Source organism: Mus caroli, chromosome 3 (genome assembly GCF_900094665.2).
Source record: "Mus caroli chromosome 3, CAROLI_EIJ_v1.1, whole genome shotgun sequence".
NCBI lineage: Eukaryota > Metazoa > Chordata > Mammalia > Rodentia > Muridae > Mus > Mus caroli.
In genome coordinates this window covers 100,610,186-100,629,621 of record NC_034572.1, presented here as the reverse complement: position 1 = coordinate 100,629,621, position 19,436 = coordinate 100,610,186, and the positions used below count along the sequence as shown (strand labels likewise).

The 19,436-nt window shown below is 35.7% G+C and overlaps 1 protein-coding gene across 1 annotated transcript; it reads left to right on the top strand.

The window, feature by feature from the left end:
* The first annotated feature begins 6,852 nt into the window (after nucleotides 1-6,852).
* LOC110291528 (acidic mammalian chitinase-like) lies at nucleotides 6,853-19,192 on the top strand. Its single transcript, XM_021158726.1, has 11 exons — nucleotides 6,853-7,079; nucleotides 7,994-8,023; nucleotides 8,541-8,742; nucleotides 11,479-11,535; nucleotides 12,219-12,384; nucleotides 15,344-15,468; nucleotides 16,105-16,228; nucleotides 16,479-16,664; nucleotides 17,545-17,664; nucleotides 17,751-17,892; nucleotides 18,904-19,192. Exons 1-11 carry the CDS (start codon nucleotides 7,004-7,006, stop codon nucleotides 18,996-18,998), a joined length of 1,323 nt encoding a protein of 440 aa, XP_021014385.1. The 5' UTR covers nucleotides 6,853-7,003; the 3' UTR covers nucleotides 18,999-19,192.
* The last annotated feature ends 244 nt before the right edge of the window (nucleotides 19,193-19,436 follow it).

The window sequence follows — 19,436 nt, the reverse complement described above, 5'->3', positions numbered from 1 at the left end:
TTGCAAACTTTATATGCCCCAATATAGGGGAATACCAGGGCCAAAAGAATGGGAATGGGTGGGTAGGGAAGTGGGGGAGGTATGGGGGACATTTGGGATAGCATTGGAAATGTAATTGAGGAAAATATGTAATAAAAATATTTAAAAAAAAGAAAAAAAGAAGATAAGAATGGATCAATTTGCATTCTTCTATATGATAACTGCCAATGACTGTATCATTTCATGAAAGAATTTCTGCTGTGTCTTGTCAGGTCCTGTGAACAGGAACCAAACACTGATTATCTAATTATTATAGAATGAATACAATTCTTTATATTATAAATGTAATAAGTTGAAAAACCAGCCTAAAATGGCAATATCTCTGATAAGGTGACAACATCTCATGTTGACATTTGTTCATCCACAGATTGAGTTCTGATTGTAACCACAATGCAGCACTGTAAGCAGTACAGATCATGTGTTCTAGAATACCTAAAGGAATGAAAAAGAATAGCATATTGTGCCAAAATAAAGAGAAGATCTGATACAGTCTTTCAAGAATTGTAAAGTTTCTGGTAGAAAGTAAAAATGGAAGAGCAGTATAACAGTTTGAACAGAAGGAAGTAGAGTGTATGAGAACAGAAAATGGGTGATTTTCACTAAAGTAGAAATATGAAGGATGGTACTTCAGATAGAAATATGGTATTGGATGATTCTGAAAATAGCAGATAAGAATTGGTTTTACACACAGAGTTCTAGAAATGGTTGAGTAGCAATTATTTCTAGGAAAAGAGAAACTTTTATATCACCATTATCTTTACATTTTTATTAAATTATTTTTTTTATCATATTCCAAAACTTGCCCCCTTCCTGGTTCCCCTTCGCTGAATTCTTCATCCCATATTCTTCCTCCCCAGCCTCTGAGAGGGTGCTCCCCACCTCCCCCCTCCATCTCTTCCAGTATCCTTCTTCCCTGGGGCATCAAGTTTCTACAGGATTAAGTGCATTCTCTCCAACTGAGACCATACAAGTCAATCCTTTGCTACACACGTGCCCAGGGCCTGAACCAGCCTATGTATGCTCCTTGGTTTCTGGCTTGGTCTCTGGGATCTCTGAGAGGTCCAGGTTAGTTGACACTGTTGTTCTTCCTATGGGGTTTCAATCCCCTTCAACTCCTTCACTCCTTCCTCTAACTCTTCCATATCAGTCCCTGATCTCAATCCAATGGTTGGCTGTAAGTGTCTGCATTTCTAGAAGTCAGTTATTGGTACAGCCTCCCAGAGATCAGCAATGGCAGGCTCTTGTCTTCATGCACAATATGGCCTCTGTAATAGTGTCAGGATTTGTTGTGTGCACATGAGATGGGTCCCAAGTTGGGCCAGTCAATGGGTGGTATTTCTTACAGGCTTGGCTCCATTTTTGTCCCTGTATTTGGCTTAGACAGGAACAATTATAGGTCAAAATTTTTGAAGATGGGTAGGTGGCATCCTGCTACAACTGGGGGCCATATCTATCTACTAGACGTGGTCTCTTCAGGTTCTATCTCTCCACTGTTCGACATTTTTGCTAATGTCATCCCCCATTGAGTCCTGGTAGCCTATCACATTCCAGGTCCCTGGGACTTTCTAGAGGTTCCCCCAACCCTCACCTCATATTGCTGCACATTTCAGATTCCTTCTGCTGCCCTCTGGGCTTCTCTCCTGTCTCCCCCAATACCTGATCCTGCCTTCCCTCCCCCCTCCACTCTCCCACCCAGGCTCCTCCTCACTCTGCCTCCCATATTTATTTTGTTTTCCCTTCTAAGTGGGTTTGTGATATCCACACTTGGGCTTTCCTTCTTGTTTTGCTTCCTACTGCCTGAGAGTTGTGTCATGGGTATTCTGAACTTTTCAGCTAATATCCACTTATCAGTTAGTACATGCCATGTATGTCTGTTTTGGTCTATGTTACCTTACTCAGGATGATATTTTCTAGTTCCATCCATTTGCCTGAAAAACTCATAATGTCCCCATTTTTAATAGCTGAATAGTATTGCATTGTGTAAATGAACCACATTATCTGTATTCATTCTTTGGTTGAGGGCTATCTGAGATGTTTCCAGCATTTAGCTATTTTTGTTAACAGGAAATCTATGGCAACATTGCCTAGATGCCAGACAACATTATGAAACAACATAATTTTAGAGAGTATTATAGGGGACATTTGATGACACAGAAATAAAATTATCTTATAATCATAATTTAATACCATTCTAAAGTTGTGTACAGAATGTGTGCAGAAAGAGTGTGTACAGAATGTTTAGGCAGAAGTTCCTAAGGAGAGAAAGTTCTTTATGCACATATTAAAAATTATATGTGAAAAGTCTTTGGTGTTATTTATCCCTTCCTGTTTTCCCTTTTATATCCTGCCCTTCCCTCTCCAATCACAGTTTATCTCTTTGTCTTCCAAAATTCTCATAAAACGTATTATACTGGTGCATTCTATATCTTTTCACTTGAAATTCCCTTATGGTCATCTTATAATGCAAAGTACATTTAACTTCAAAAGTCTCCATCATTATAAAACACAGGTCAAAGTCCAAAAATCCCTCAGAGATTCAATGAAATCTCTTAACTGTGAGCCCTGTTAAAATCAAAACCATTTAATGGGACAGGGTAAACCTTCCCATTCTGAAAGGAAAACTTTGGACTATAACAAGAAAATATTAGGCCAAAGCAAAATCAATACCTAGGGGAAAAGTTTACAAATCTTGAAAATTTGCTATCTGCTAAGATGAACATGATCTTATAGTGAAAAGTCCCACAATGTGATTTGAATGTGAAAGTGTTCTCTAAAAACTGGTGTATTTAAATATTTGGTCTTCAGTGTTCTTTTGTGGACTGTGGAAACTTTATTTGGTAGAGCCTCAGTGAAAGGTATTAGTCACTGGATCAAGCTTTACATTTTGTAACATACATTTTATAACCTACTTTATGTCCATTCTGCTTTCTGACAGAATTCAAGGTGATATGCTGCCTCATGCTCCTGGCACCATTTCTTCCCTACCTTAATGGATCTTATTCCTCCCAAAGTCATGAGCCAAAGTAAAAACTTCTTCCTTGAATTGCTCCTTTTCAGATATTTGGTTACAACAAAGAAGAGATTAACGACAATACCTGTGTAGGTTTGTGCCAATTTCAACTTTGTGAGGTTTTAACAGCTTTTTTTAATGTTCACTGCTGGGATCTAAGACAGGCCTCTGAATTCATAGTTCATTCTTCCTCTTACTTTGTGTTAATCTATTACTCTTTGTAACTTTGAGCCAAGAAAATTATACTTCGACTGTGTTATATTTGGCAGGATAGAATACCTTGGAATCACACCTGTTGTGCTCAGAACTCTCTCCATGTAAGTACAAATTATTAATATCATTTAAATTATTTTACTTTGCTTTATTAAAGACAGGGTTTCTCTGTGTGTAACCCTGGATATTCTGGAACTCATTTTGTAGAACAGGTTGGTCTTGAACTCAGACATCCACCTGTCTCTGCCTCCTGAGTGTTGGGATTTAAGATGTGAACCACAACACCCAACTATGACTTCGAATTTTTATGACTTTTCCCCAAGATGGAATATCCTTCATTAATGCTGGGGGTCCATAATGTGGGAATCTGTGATATGAGGTCCCATAGAAGCTCACAGAACAAAGGGAATTCCTTACTTCTATAGTCTTTTTAAGTGAGAGGTCTCTGGCTAGAGACAAGGTCATAATTCAAGTGACTTCTGTGTAAAAGTCCTAGACAGTATAAAAAGCTGTAGCTTAGGTTGCTTCTGGCATGGAAGAAAACCAGAAAAGAGCATAGCTACTTTCCTCTATTGTGGCAATATCTGAGAACTAATATTCCACACTTCTTGCTTGTAAATAAAAACGAGGTAATTTAAAGGAATGTGGCTGAGAAGGAGATGGAACATGAGGGATTTTCGACCCTGATTTCACTTCTGTCTATTCATTATTGAACTGGAGCATGGTGGTGGGCCAAAGTCATGACTTCCTCTCTCCTTTTACTGTGCCTGATAGTTAATTGACAATCCCTGAATTAGGGGCTGTATCTGTATTCAGACAACAAAATGATAAACTTGAGTTCAACAGATATGGCAGATGTTGCCATGGAGGAGCTGAATTAATATATGGACTATAGAAGAGACAATAAGAGTCGAAATTATCATTACATAATACACATGATGACAGGTATGATCCAGGAGATTTATGAGGAACTTTGAAACCATTTCTTTCACTCTAATGACTGTTGTCTAATGCTAGAGGCATGGATCATTTATTCATTGACATGTCTTTTTACAACACAACACTGATTTACATAGAAGCATCATTCCTTTCCTAAAAAGAGGCAAAGCTACCACTTTCTACTGTATGGACATCTAAGACTATTATATCTTGAAATGTGATGCTGTCAATGAACATATTTGTCAATGATCATGAATTTTTTATGCTTTCAAAAGTTTCATTGATTGATAAACAATTGAAAATGGGCCATCCTTTTATTTGTGTACAAAGTAACACCAGTGAACATGGCTAAGTCATTAGAGGGACTGGAATAGCCATGCATGCTGGTACAAAAAGTAATACACATAGAAAGCTGTCATTCACCAGAGTGGTACTGATGTCTAAGTGATTGGAGATAAAAACACCTTTTGGTTTTAACTGAATAGGTGAAGTGAATTAAGAAAAATATAGATTATCAGAATTTGCACCTATCATTTAAAAGTGGCTAGACTCAGAATCAACATGAAAATTTCAGTTTCAGATGGGACAGAGTTCATGACAGCCCCTTGTATAGTATGCCATTGATAACTTCAAATATATCAATTTCAACTTTTGGTGTTGGTCACTAGAAAATGTTTTGAGCATTTTATCTGAAGGACTTTCTCCACAGTACAGAGTACAGACTGAAAGGTGGACAGCAGAAAGGGAAATCTCTCATCCAATTATCTTTGAACTAAAGTTTGAACTCTAGCAGATGTCACAGGAGTAGGCAGAGTCAGCTGAAAGGTGACTCAGAATGTGACTCCACTGTGAATAGACCAAGGAATAAACATCTTTCTGGTTTGAGTGTGAGGGTGTATTGTCCTTGAGGTTCAGGAATTGATTTTATCTTGGAAAAATTAGTATAAAAACTAAGAACCAGGAATTTATCAGCAGTGATGGTGATGGGGAGGACTGGATAGATTCCTAGCCAGGAGGCTAGGTTATTTAGCAGTTAGTTTTTCAAGTAGACTAGTCTCTGAGGATCAGGCGAGATTATTAATTGGGAGCAGATTTTGGTAGGAGATAAGAAGTAGTATATCTTATAAGTAAGGTAAATAGCTGGTAAGTACAGTAGCCCATGAGCATGCCTGTAAGGTTTGAAACTTTGTAGAAGAGGTCTTAGTCATTGGCTCTAAAATGATGAAACTAATGATAACCTTCATCTTGGTTAAGCAAACAAGTACCATTTGGTGAGGACTCACATAATAAAAGACAAAGGAATGAAATATAGTGGAGCTGATCATGGAAGATGAGAGAAATTTATGCCTAAACTTTCACTCAATTACCTGATTTTAGAAGTTCTTCTGCCTATAAATATCTATGGATGATATTACACAGATGAAACCACATCAATCCTGTTGATATGATAACTATAGAAGTTTCCATCTTTCAGTTTTTCTTAGGACAGACATCTTGTTTGAAGGCAAAGAAGCAACAGGGGGTAAGATGATGTTCTCTGAGTGATCACAACTATTGATTTTCAATTTTTTATTTATCATTCGTATGCTGTTCTTCTCCATGTGAAGTATTTAGGAATAATTATGAATTGTTTCTAGACTCAAGGCCCATATACTGACGTAAAAATAGTATATAGTCAGCAACATTTGGCATTATGAGCACATCAGTTTCTTTTGTCTTCTTTCTTCCTCTTTTGCTCTTTCCCTTCCTTCCTTCCTTCCTTCCTTCCTTCCTTCCTTCCTTCCTTCCTTCCTTCCTTCCTTCCTTCCTTCTTTTGGATACAAGGTGTTATTGGAGTCCAAGTTATTCTGACACTCACTATTAGTCCACCTCAAACTCATAACGATCCTCCTGCCTCAGCCTGACATTGCTAAGATTATAAGTATGAGCTACTGTCTTGTTGATTACTGATTCTTAAGGAAAAATTCATTGCTTAAAGCTTTCACTTTATTTGTCCTCTTCTATTTCACGAATGTTCCCGATTTACTTACATTGATCCCTCTTCTTTCTATCAATTAAGCATGAGAGAGTTCCTGGTTTAGTTTAGACCATTCTTTTGTTTTCATTCTGGCTTGGCCAGAATGTTCCTATATAGTCTTATATATGTCCCTATATAGTCTTAAACATATTCATTATTCTAAGGATACTTTAACTTTTATTTCTAATCCATACTTCTCTCATCTTCAAATTTATATCAAAGTGCTAGTATCTCAATTTGACATCTCAGACTACAGTCTGAGTTCTTTCCTGCAACCCTTGGCCCTCTGTATCTACTTCCTAAGTAAGTGTAACTACCATTCTTTGAAATCCTAAATACCCAAGAGCTTGGCCATTTCATATAACAAACGTGGATAGAATGTTAAGAAAGTAGCCCATGAGTGGAGAGAGGGAAAGATGTAGGCATTGACTATAAATAACATGTGAATAATTCCAGGAACAAACAAAATTCAAACAGAGCTTATACTTTCCAAAGGATTTTGCTATTTACCTGCCAATAGAAACTTGCTTTGATGCCAGGTATGAAAATTCTGTAAAATAAAACCTGATTACCTTATCTTAACGGATTTTTATGGCCTTAGAATATGGGGAAAAGGGTATTAAGCAAGTGAGTACTTTGTGTAACTGTGGACTTCACCTCCTGCTAGGAGGAAAAGCATTAAAAGCAGAGTCTGTAATAAAGAGCTGTTGATTTACAAATCAGTCATATATACATTGCAATAAGTAATTTCTATGAGAAAACCCTTGTGATTACTAGGTACAGAAATGTTCTATAAAGCCAATGAAGACCCTGCCGGATCAGTACTGAAGGCAAACATATCCAAGTTAGTTTTCATCATGGGTGAGTGTGTAATCAGATATAGAGCCTCTTTCTTTCTTTCTTTCTTTCTTTCTTTCTTTCTTTCTTTCTTTCTTTCTTTCTTTCTTTCTTTCTTTCTTTCTTTCTTTCTTTCTTTCTTATGACACTTGTATGTATATGATGGCTGGGAAGAACACTTGCTATAGAATTTGGGAACTTTCCTTGTGAGGACAATTTCTCCCAGTCTTAGCATCACAGTTAACTGTAATTCATTGTATAGAGGTGAGACCAGGTGCAACTTTCCCCTTTTGTGTTAGCATTTATATTACTGTCCTTGTTCAGGAAGCGATGTTGATGATACTTAGTTGGTGTATCTTATTTGACATTTTTAGGTGAGAAAATCTCACAGCAACCTCCCTGTTCTCCTGGCTCTTAGAATCTTTCTGCTACATTTTTTACTTTTAATTCTAGGACTCAAGATGTTGAGGCAGAAGGAACTCCAGGCCATGGGCAGGCCATGGCTAAAGTAAGACCTTGTCAAAAGAAAACATACTATGTTTAAGTTGTGTGAAATCATCTTGAGTTTTACTTCATTGTTCTTCTGGCATCGTTACAAAATGCTTTGCCACATTCTTCTTAATGAACATCCCAATGCTCTAGGAGAAACCCAATTCTCTGCTTTAAATGATGCTTTGCATGTTATAAGGCTAAACTCATCCAATCTGTGGGAGAAGAGGCAATTTGAACATGTGGTCAGTTTGTCTTCTATAACTTTTATATTCAACAATAAACATTACATGGAAAGTAAAAAACAGGGTTATTGGTAGTTCTGAGTAGTAAAAGAAAAATTTTAAGATCATTACTAGGGATGTAACTATCTATAATAAGTAAGATGGCCACAAGACTTTTGAATTAGTTCCTAGAGTACAGCAGGTAAATGAATGTTCTCTTTCCAGGTCTCAATCTCCTACTGAATGCTCAAATGGGTAAGTCATTGACTACCTGTTTTATTATCAGCAAACCTCAGATCTCCATAAATTACTTATAATCCACTATTCTGCTTAATATACACTATTATTAAATTATATTATAATGTTTATTTTTGGAAAAAATTACCAGGAAATAATTTATACTTGGAAAGGAGAATGGTTCACTTTTTAGAGAGTTGACTATTTAGATCTGTTCTCACTGCTATCCGGTATAGCATGACCACTGGAGAGCTATAAACTAATGACTACCTAGCTCCAGATGACAGCTGGATCCCTGTTTTTTCTTCTAGGTAAACCGAACTCCCCCATTGTATTTTCCAAAACTGAACATAAGGCACTTTAAGTCAGGTACTATTCTCAAGATGGGCTCATCTTTGAGAGTGTTTACACTAATCACTTCTAAACAGAGATCAGTCATCTGAATCACAGGAAAGGAAGGAAGCAGGGTCAAACTATGAGCACAGGTCATTAGCACCAACAAAATGCTGTCATCCTTAACCCTCACCTCTCACAGGCTCTGCCTACCAGCTGATGTGTTACTTCAACAACTGGCCTCAGCATCAGCCAGATGTGGGAGGTATAAAGCTTGATGACATTGACCCTTGTCTGTGCACTCACCTAATCTATTCTTTTGCTGGGATTTGGGAAAACAACATCACCATGACCAAAAGGAAAGAATTGGATGAGTACAAAGATTTTAATGACTTAAAAAAGAGGTAAGAGAAAGAAGATATGTAATCTGGTGTCTGTGGAGTCAATAGTTACCACATATCAATGCTTCTTAATACTATAGGATTGATAGATTTAATGAAGATGCCCAGTTGATCCCTTTTATTTCAACCAAATGACATATATTTATGACAAAGATAGAAGTTTTGAAGTATTTATGTATTTTGAAATTGTTGTTCAGTAAAGTAAGATATGCATTGTCTTGATCACCTCTATAAAAGTTGTTACATATATTTATAGTGTCTGTAGATGTATATAAATGGTCATATGCATGCCACATGACATATATTGAAGTCAGAGAACAAGTTTCAGGAATTAGCTTTGTCCTTTCACCATGTGGTTACTGGGAAATGAAATGAGGTGATTAGCCTTGATGGCAAGTGTATTTAACAACTGAGATATCTTGCCTATCCTTGAACAGCTCTATTTTCACTAATACAACCTACTCTTTGGAATTTCTAAAATGTTGTTTATTATTATAAACTATAAGCACCATGTTGCATAAGTGTGGTATCTTGAAATTATGCTTCTTATATCAGTGAAATTTTATAATTTTTACATGTTTTCCTAACCTTCTTTCCCATGACTGGGTAATGATAACAAGTCTGGTTTAGACTTGAGTTCAAATACTCAAGAGTCCATTCCTGCACTGTGTTTTTCTGGATCTCTCCTACTTTTCTTAGTAACATGCACTCAATATTAATACATGCTGTTATAAATGACACATTTCATTCTATTGTTGAATTTTAATGCTTATCCATAATCATCTTTTTTGTCTACTAATTCACCTAAGGGTAGGAGATTTCATAGCTTGCATATTGTGAATTGTACACTGTCGGTGCCATGCCTTCAACACTTTGAATTCATATCCTTTGGAAAGGAATTAAATGACAATTATATTTGTTACTTTTCAAGGACTATTTATATTAATTTATATGTTGGTTGCATTAAAGCACATCTGTATAAATAGTTTCTAATTGACTTTTAAAAATAGATTTCCTTGACAATGTAGTTGTGTTTCATATTTTTATCACAGTAATCATACCAGGTGAAGACATTTCTATATGGTTTTAAGAAAATTATCTCTGGTTTGTACTATCTTAAAGTACTTTTGTTCATACCATTATCAGTGTTTTGTCCTGTTGTAAAGAAATGTGTAGTCAAAGTTTTAGCCTATTTTTCACTCAGGATGTTTTTTGATCATTTAGAACTTTTGATTCATGATATATATTTGTTATTAACCTTTCACGAGGTATACAGTTTTAAAATATTTTCTCCCATACACTACTGTATCTTCTTATTCTGTTGATTGTGTCAGCTTTGTTGTAAGAATCTGTAGTATGACATAATCCCATTTATCATCCTCTGCTGCCTATGTGGTGGGGCATCTTTATGAAAAATCACTGTTCAGGCCACATTTTTGGAGCTTTATCCATGTTTCTTTCAGGTAGTGTTATTATTTCACACCTTACATTTTTATCTTTAACTTACTTTAGTTTCTTTCTACATTTAGTGAGAAACACTGTTCCAAAATCATAATTCTACCTGCAGATAAGTATATATGTAACAACATGTCACCTATGATATGTGCTTAATATTTTAAAAATTAGCTATTTTCTTCCATTCTTTGTGTATTTAATCACTCAAAAACTCCATTATCTCAGTAAATTGCACAAAGAAGGAGGAGATTGAACATTCTATAAATTAGAAACCAAATAGTTCAATTGATAATCAGAAGAATTTTCTACATTTTAATAAAAATATCTTTTGTGAAAAATAAACAATCCCTGGTATGGTGGAATTTGCATATCTGTTCCGTTTATTCACACATAAGACAAAAAATAAGGCAACTACTACCATGATCAATTGTACTATCATAAATATGGTTAGAAATTAAGCTGTTATTTATACTGGGAATATGAACTTTTTGATTTCTTGAGTCAAAGATTACCTGTTAGTATGTGAGTCCCTATGCCAGAACAACAGAACCAGAATCAAGTAGAAAAAGAGATGATGCACTCAAATCTTTAGTGTTTTCTTTTCATGAAAGATGCACTTTGGAAATTGATAGATTAAAAGCACTATTTCCAAGAGTCTGAGTATTTCTAATGCATTGAAATTGTACTAATTATCATAGAGACTAAAACCACAATATTTCAAATAAGATTTTATTTCATTGAGCAGGGATATGAGTTGATTGTCCTTCTGAGTTGTAGGTACTAGAAATATTGCCCAGTACATTCTTTGTATGAAATTTGGAGGAGGAGCATTGGGAAGAGTTGGAATGAGGAGAGTAAGGGGTGGTAGAGATGTAGATACAGGGCTCATGTAGGATATATATATTCCTAAATAGTTTTATGCATATGTGTCAATAATAACAATTAGTGGACAAAGAGGTCATACATTTGAAGCAGACTGTGGGAAGATACATATGGGAGGGTTTAGAGGGAGGAATATTATAATTCTATTATAATTTTGAAAGTAAAAAATATAGCTTCTAAAAATTTGTACTTTAGTTTGCCCAAGTTACTTTGATGTTGTATAAGATTATGGCAACACAAAGATTGTAATAAAATTTTATTAATGGAAAAATTGTTCAAAAGTTTACTGTATAATATGAAGACAAGATTAAATCATAAGAACAGGCATAATACCACAAACAGATCCATTTCAAATAGAAGGACCCATGGAATTTGAAATTTCTCTTTTCTTTTGCTTTAAAGAAATAACAAGCTGAAAACACTCCTGTCTATTGGTTGCTGGAACTTCGGAGATGGCTCGTAAGTCCTCTCCAGAGAGATTATTCATTCACATTCTATTGAAGACAATCTAGAGTAGCATGATTTCTGTCTCATTTTCCTACACAGTTTTAAATAGAGTATTAAGAGTGTCTACTAAGTGAACATGTTAACTAAATAAATGTCTACAATGGACCTTCAATACTAACTAAAAGACACTGGGATGACTAGAGTATATTTCATATGTTTAAATGTTTGGATTAATATTCTGGCAATTCATCCCCTAATATTTAGTTACCCATTTCATAACAGATATCCCTCTTCAAGGAACTCAGAACACAAAACCAGATGAACAACTGGTATACTTTTGTTCATTGTTTCCAAAAGAAAGGAAAGAAAATGTATATGTATAATCAGTAAGACTTCTTTGAGAGTACATGAATTTGGGATCTAGTTGAAGACTAAACACACTGATATGTTAGTTGAATTCAAAACAAAGACAGCTGCATTCAATACATAGAACATTAGAGTCAGCAGCAATAAAATAAATAGAAAGTAGACCAAAAGCAGAGATTGTACTTGGATACCCTGAGAATCACAGAGACTTAATCTGGGGGATAGGTCCTGATGAAAGGCTCAGAGGCAGATATTAATGAATAAAACAACTTTATCTCAGTGTGTTTACATTCCGAAAGCATTATTATGATTTCTTTGGGTTCCTTTAGTTTTATCACCATGGTGTCCACTCCTGAGAACCGCCACTCTTTCATTACTTCAATCATAAAGTTCCTGCGAAAGTATGGATTTGATGGGCTTAATTTGGCTTGGCAGTATCCTGGCTGTTATGGAAGCCCTCCTAGGGACAAACATCTCTTTACTATCCTGATGCAGGTAAAGAAAGCAGGAATAAATACCTTTTTTTATTCCTAAAATATTTGAATTTTTGTCTTTCTAAGGGGAATTATTATATGACAAAACTAAAGATAAATTTAGATTTATAAATTATTATCATTGCAAAAAAATCCTTAAATATCATTACTTCATTCGATAAGGTAAATGCTAGTTATTTTAACCACATGTAGTTTACAAAACACAAGATTTATTTATATTGGTATTACATATATGGGTCTTTTGCCTAAATGTATGCCTACACACCAGGAAAGGGCCTCAGATCACATTGAGTACAGTTATAGACAATTTTGAACCACCATATGTATCCTGGGAATTGAAACCCTGGACAAGCCAGTGATCTTAACTGCTGAGCCACATCTTTCACACCTGACCACATGACTTTTAAGACCTGTAATTCATTTCAACTTCACATTTTTCATTAGTTAATGTTGATACCACAAGTATTACACACAGAGAGAGAGAGAGAGAGAGAGAGAGAGAGAGAGAGAGAGATACATATAGTGGAGTAACAATATAAGGGAGGTGGAAAATATAGTATTCCACCTAAGACTGTATGCTACCAAATACAACCCTCCAATAACAGAAATGAGAAATATCTTTTTGAGTTGTTGGCCAATGGAGTCCTATAGAGCTCCCAGATATTGTAGACCATTGCTAATTCTATTCATTACCCTTTACAACTTGATGGCAAAACACTTTTAGTGAATATACCACATACTTGAGTCATACAACATAGAGAAATATAGATAGTACTCACATGGAACATTTTTTTCTGTTGGGTAGTATTCATAGTGCTTGAAGGTGCTATACAAACTATCAGAGGAAAAAACTAATCATTAATGTCACCTAGCTATGAATCATGCAAGCTACACTAATGACCTATATTCAAGTTATTCCCAGTAATGCAATGTTAAAGGAGTAATTGGACACTTTTGGACTGCATTTAGAATCTGTTTCATTAGAAAGAACCCACACCTGACAATGAGATAAGAACCTGAGTAAATAGGCCATGGTTCCTAGGAGAAAACAGACTAAAATTATTCCACTAAATGAACATAGCAACAAAGTGATTCCTAATGACATATTGCTATGCCTATAGGTTGGTGAATAATTTACCCCTCGTCAGAGAAGCTTCTGTTTTCAGTAGAAGAGTAAATAACACAGAAAGCCACAAATGGAGAGGACAATTTTTATTTTATAACTCAGGAGTGGCAGATAATTTTGAAAAAAAACAGTTTTTTAGACACAAGGTAACACACATATGAATACATGTGTCATAGAGATTGTGATAGCATGCACAAGAGCAGAACAAGCTCAAACCAGACAAAATTTCAGCAAAAAAGGTGAAGTTGGCATAAAATCCCATCCTTGGACAAATGACTACATGTAATGAATTGCAAATAGAAGAGAGACAATATATTGTTTTAAATTATGTGTTACTGGCTATATCAACCATATTACAAGGTAAGCTCCATGTTCAAGAGTAGATAGTCCATAAAAACTGACCTGTAAAATTTATTTTTCTTAGAGTAAAAGAGTTCATGATCTTCGATTAGTAGGAAGGTACAGGAGAATTAGGGAGAAGTTGAGGGAGGGAATTAATATGTTTAAAATACATTGTATGCATATTTTAAAAGAATAAATAAAAATGTTAAAATCCAATGAATGCATAATATTTTTGATGAATAACATGATAAAGGAATGCAAAGCATAAAATGATACAGTATATTTAAACAAATGTTCATGGAATATGAAAAAGTGATTCCCAAAGTATTATTTTTTTCTATTGCTAGAATAAAATACCATGACCAACACAACTTATAGAAGTGTTTATTTTGCTTGAAGATCTAGAGAGTTAGACAGCATAAAAGTAAGCAGTAAGAATGGTAGCTGGAACAATATTTTGAGAGCTCACAGTTTGAACCATAACATGGAACTGCAAGTGCAAAATAGAGGTAGACATTTTTTAAATCTCAAAGTCCTCCCCATCTGTGACTTTCTTCCTCTAGTAAGGTTGTACTATGTTAACTTCTTCAAATACATCACTGACTAGGGACATGTTCAAATTACCAAGGCTATGGGGGATTTTCTCATTCAATTCACTACAGTACATAAAATGCTTTCTCTCAGTGATGAAAATAGTCTGGTACTATGCAACTAAGGATAAATAGTGATTTCATGTATGAAACAGATGAATCTATGAGAACATTTTTACTACTTTGAAAAGTTCATAAAATGTGTTTTGATCATATTTGCTCCTTGCCAACTCCTTTAAAATTCTCTTACTACAAAAATAAATTTGTGTTCTATTTTTAAAAAATCTATCTAGTCCAATGTTTGCTGCCCACGTGTTCTTGGAAGTGGCCTTCAATTGGAGCATGATCAATCTCTTAGTGTTTACACTCTGTCTAAATAGCTCTCCATGCCAGAATTTTGTCTGGCTTATACTTATATATGTTGTATGAATATTGTCACAATTTCTATGAATTAATATATGTATCTGTATTTATGTGTTCAGAAACATTGTTTCCTTATGGTTATCTACCATCTCTGGTTAATATAACTTTTAAAGTCATAAAAAGTTCATCTATTGAGCAGATGAAAGCAAATTTCTATACAACTGAAAGCTGGATCCTGGGCATTAAAGCAAATGTAGTTCTAGAGCATGGTGATCCAGGGATGCATTGATGGACATCTAAGACATTTACAGTGGTTTTGAATGTCTGCTAACTTTTTGTGTAACTTTGGGAAAAAAATCTCTATTACCTATGAATAATAGGCATGCGTCAAGTTTATTAACATCATTTACCCCAATGGCTTTATTGAAATGTTGACATACTAATGTACAATAAAATATGTAAAAGTACTTTATCATGTATTTTATTTAAGGAGCTAAAATAATTGCAAACATACTGTGTTATACCTTATTACTCTATAGGAAATACGTAAAGCTTTTGAAAAAGAGGTGAGCAAGAACAAAAAGCCCAGGCTGATGGTCACTGCTGCAGTTGCTGGTGTTATCTCCACAATCCAATTTGGGTATGGGATCCCCCAACTGTCACAGTGAGTGATGTACCTGGCTCTGTACTACTATATTGTAAGCAGGTTTTTCTTTTTTAATTTATTTCTGGGATGTCCTACTGATTTAAGTTTTTGTTCAGAAATGCCATCTTTTGCTGGAGTAGCTGTGGATAAGAACCATAAAAATGATTTTATTCTGAGAGTGTCTACCAGCAACTGACTGAGAAAGATCCAGATATTCACAGTCAAACATCAAACTGAGGTCAGGGACTCCTATGGAAGAGTTAGGAGAAGAATTGAAGGAACTGAAGGGGATAGCAACTGTATAGGAAGACCAACAGTATCACCTAATCTGGATCCCTAGAATCTCACAGAGATTAGGCCACCAACCAAAGAGCAAACACAAGCTGTTCTGAAGTCCTCAACACATATGTATTAGCAGATTTCTTTGTCTGGTCTCAGTGGGGGAGGATGTGCCTAACTTTGTAGAGACTTGATGCCCCAGGGCTGGGGATGCTCAGGGGGTGCACCCTCTCAGTGATGAAGAGGGGGGTGGCAGTAAGAACTCTTCAAGAGGGGATTGGAAGGTGGCAACATTTGGGGTATAAATAAATAAAATAATTAATAATAAAAATAAAATATAAAAGAAATGCTTTTAAGTAATTTCCCCTAACATAGGTCCTTGGACTATATTCAAGTCATGACTTATGATCTCCATGGATCTTGGGATGGCTACACTGGAGAAAACAGTCCTCTCTATAAATCTCCAACTGAAACTGGAGTAAAGGCCTTTCACAATATAGTAAGATACTGCACAGATAAGTGATGCGATAAATCATATATAGGTTTAGGCAGAAAATCAACACAATCAAATCTCTTTGTTTATCAATCATGTCTCATTGACTTTAAATTCAAATTTATTGAAATGTTTTATAAGAAATCACCAGTTTTTAGGTTAATATGGAAATTTGAATGGTTTGAATAAATAGCAAACATAACTAATCATAGAAGGTCAGTGGGTTGAACATTATAGCTACTTTTTGCTACTGCAGAAATACATTATGGACAACTGGAAGAGCAAAGGGGCATCACCTGAGAAACTCATTGTTGGATTCCCAGCATATGGACACACCTTCATCCTGAGTGACTCCACTAAAACAGAAGTTGGTGCCCCTAGCAATCGTGGTGGCCATCCAGGACCCTACACAAAGAAAACTGGATTCTGGGCCTATCATGAGGTTAGTAGTTGGATGTACATGCTCTATAAATTTTATGTGCCTAAGTAGAAAAATGTGCTCACTCTGAGTGTTCATTCTGTCTTTTTCTGAACACTGAGTAGAATGCTATTTCAAGGACTTAAATTTTTTGTATCATAGCTTCCAGGTAACCAAAAGTGATAAGCATTTAATACCACATTGTTTTTTCAATTTCAAGACCACAGAGTTACATATATACATACATATATATATGTGTATATATATATACACATATATATATGTATGTATATATATACACACACACACACATATATATGTAACAAATATATATATATATATACACACACAAAAGTCTCAGAATACCATGGATTCCGAAAACAAACACTAAAATTTTTGGATGTTTCTGAACATTTAAAAGCATGGAGATATATCTCAGTTCTTCATTTCTTGCCAGAACATATACAGACCTGTCTTCAGTCCCCAGTATCACAGAAATAAAAATGGGCTCATAGTATGTAGTGATATATTATGAATGCATTTGGCAGGCACAGTGCCTCACACATTTACTCTATTCAAGACACAGAGGCAATAGTATCACCATTTTGAAGTGAGTCTATATAGATAGAGATCTTCTCTCAAACAAAAAAAAGGACTGGAGATGTAACTCATTGGTAAAGTCCTTATTTATCATTGGCAAGGCCTTGTGGGGGAATCTCTAGTACACAAAATAAAACAATCCAAAACATTAATTTGTAAGATTAGTTTCCTAGAAATCTAATCAATTACAGATTTGAGGTAAGCCTCATAGAGACAATAAAAAGAAGGAAATCAAATAAATATGCACATTTTTTCTTACATGGAATTAATATTTAAAGGATTTGAAATTCTTAACTTTTTAAAGATTTGCACATTCCTGAAAAATGGAGCCATTCAGGTCTGGAATGCTGCTCAGCAAGTGCCCTACGCCTTCCATGGCAATGAGTGGGTTGGCTATGACAATATCAAGAGCTTTCATATCAAGGTAAGGTTAGTTCCTTGGATTGCTGGACCCTGATTCTGAGTCCCAGGAAACAAAGTGACTCTCACTGTTATTTTTTTCTTACCCAGGCTCAGTGGCTTAAGCGGAACAACTTTGGAGGTGCCATGATTTGGGCCATTGGTATGGATGACTACACTGGTTCTTTCTGTGGTCAGGGCACATTTCCCCTGACTTCCACCCTGAAGAAAACCCTCAAAGTGCACAGTGCAAGTAAGTGATAGTAAGAGTATGCAGAAGGTGTATAAGCTTCCTTTATCAGCTCAAAGAAAGCCTTAAAATGCCAGATACTGTTCCAGTGAGATTCTTACTATTTCTCTAACTGCTAACCACCATTCCAGCAATTTTATATTCCATAGGAAATCAGGACTCCTTAGTTTTTTGTTTTCTTATTTGTTTCTACATGAGATAGGCACCCTAGTAAGGTTTAATGGGTATCCCTTACTAGTACTCTCATAAATCTAACCTATTATTCATGGGGATTACTATTTATTTCAGACTATTTTTTAAAATTTGTTTTTTAAAATGTATACACACTTATACAATATCCTCCAGAAAGGTTTTATATACACTGGGTGTCAGTGGCTATTTCTTAACTGACTTATATGGGAAATGTCTTAGGGTAGTATTGCTATGATGAAACACCATGACTAAAGCAACTTGGAAAGGAAAGGATTTATTTGGCTTAGACTTCCACTTCACTGTTGATCAAGGAAGCTAGAGCAGGAACTCCTGAAGAACAGGGATCTGGAGGCAGGAGTCAATTCAGAGGCCATAGAGGGGTGCTACTTATTGCCTTGTTCCCCATTGTTTCCTCAACCAGCTTTCTTATAAACCCAGGCCTACGGTTCCTGAGATGGCATGATCCACAATGGGTTTGGTCTCCCCCCTCCATCAATCAATAGTTAAGAAAATGCCCTAAGGCTTCTCTACATTATGGTCTTATAGAAGAATTTTCTTAACTGAGGTTCCCTCATCTCAGATGACTTTAGCTTTTGTCCAGTTGACATAAAATTACCCAACAAAGGGAGGTCAACTTTTTAAATTGTGACTTAGGCAGGCTTAATACAATAACTGCTTGTTATTTTTTATCTTAACTGATCAACCCTTGAGTTCATTGTACCAACACACCAGACCACTTCCCACTGCCCAGTTCTCTTGTTTTAGAGCAGCCAGTTTCCTCATATAAAATCATTGATCTGCTGTTTCTGCTGTATGTTTTAGGTTGCAATGTAACTGCTCTTTCAGCCAATGTGACTGGTAGCAGGAACAGCAGCTCTGGGGCATTGGAACCTGTGTTGCAACACAGTAGCAAATAACAGAAGTAGCATCTGGCACGGCCTGAAGGGAATCCCATTCCAGAACTGCCAGGAAGAATCTGTCTTCAAGAGCAGCCAACTTTGCAGAGCTAGACAGGGACATAATCTGCTACATTTCTTCTGGGGCTCTGCATGGTGTCTCTTGACCCTTTCTAGGACCATCTTACTTCTACTAATAAAATAAGCAGTCAGAACATGAGTAATTTTGGTTATTTTGTAATTCAGCAAAAAATACCTTGCATTATTTATTCTTTTAAAATATTTTATTTTTCTTTGTTAATTACACAGATATATACAATTCATTTGATCTTATCCATACCACATTACTTCACCCTCCCTCTCTTTGGGACATACAGATCTATCTTACTCCTGAATGGACGGTTAATTCTGAGCATTTATCCAGGGACAGACTTGGCAAGCCCAGTCTAGGGCTTGGGC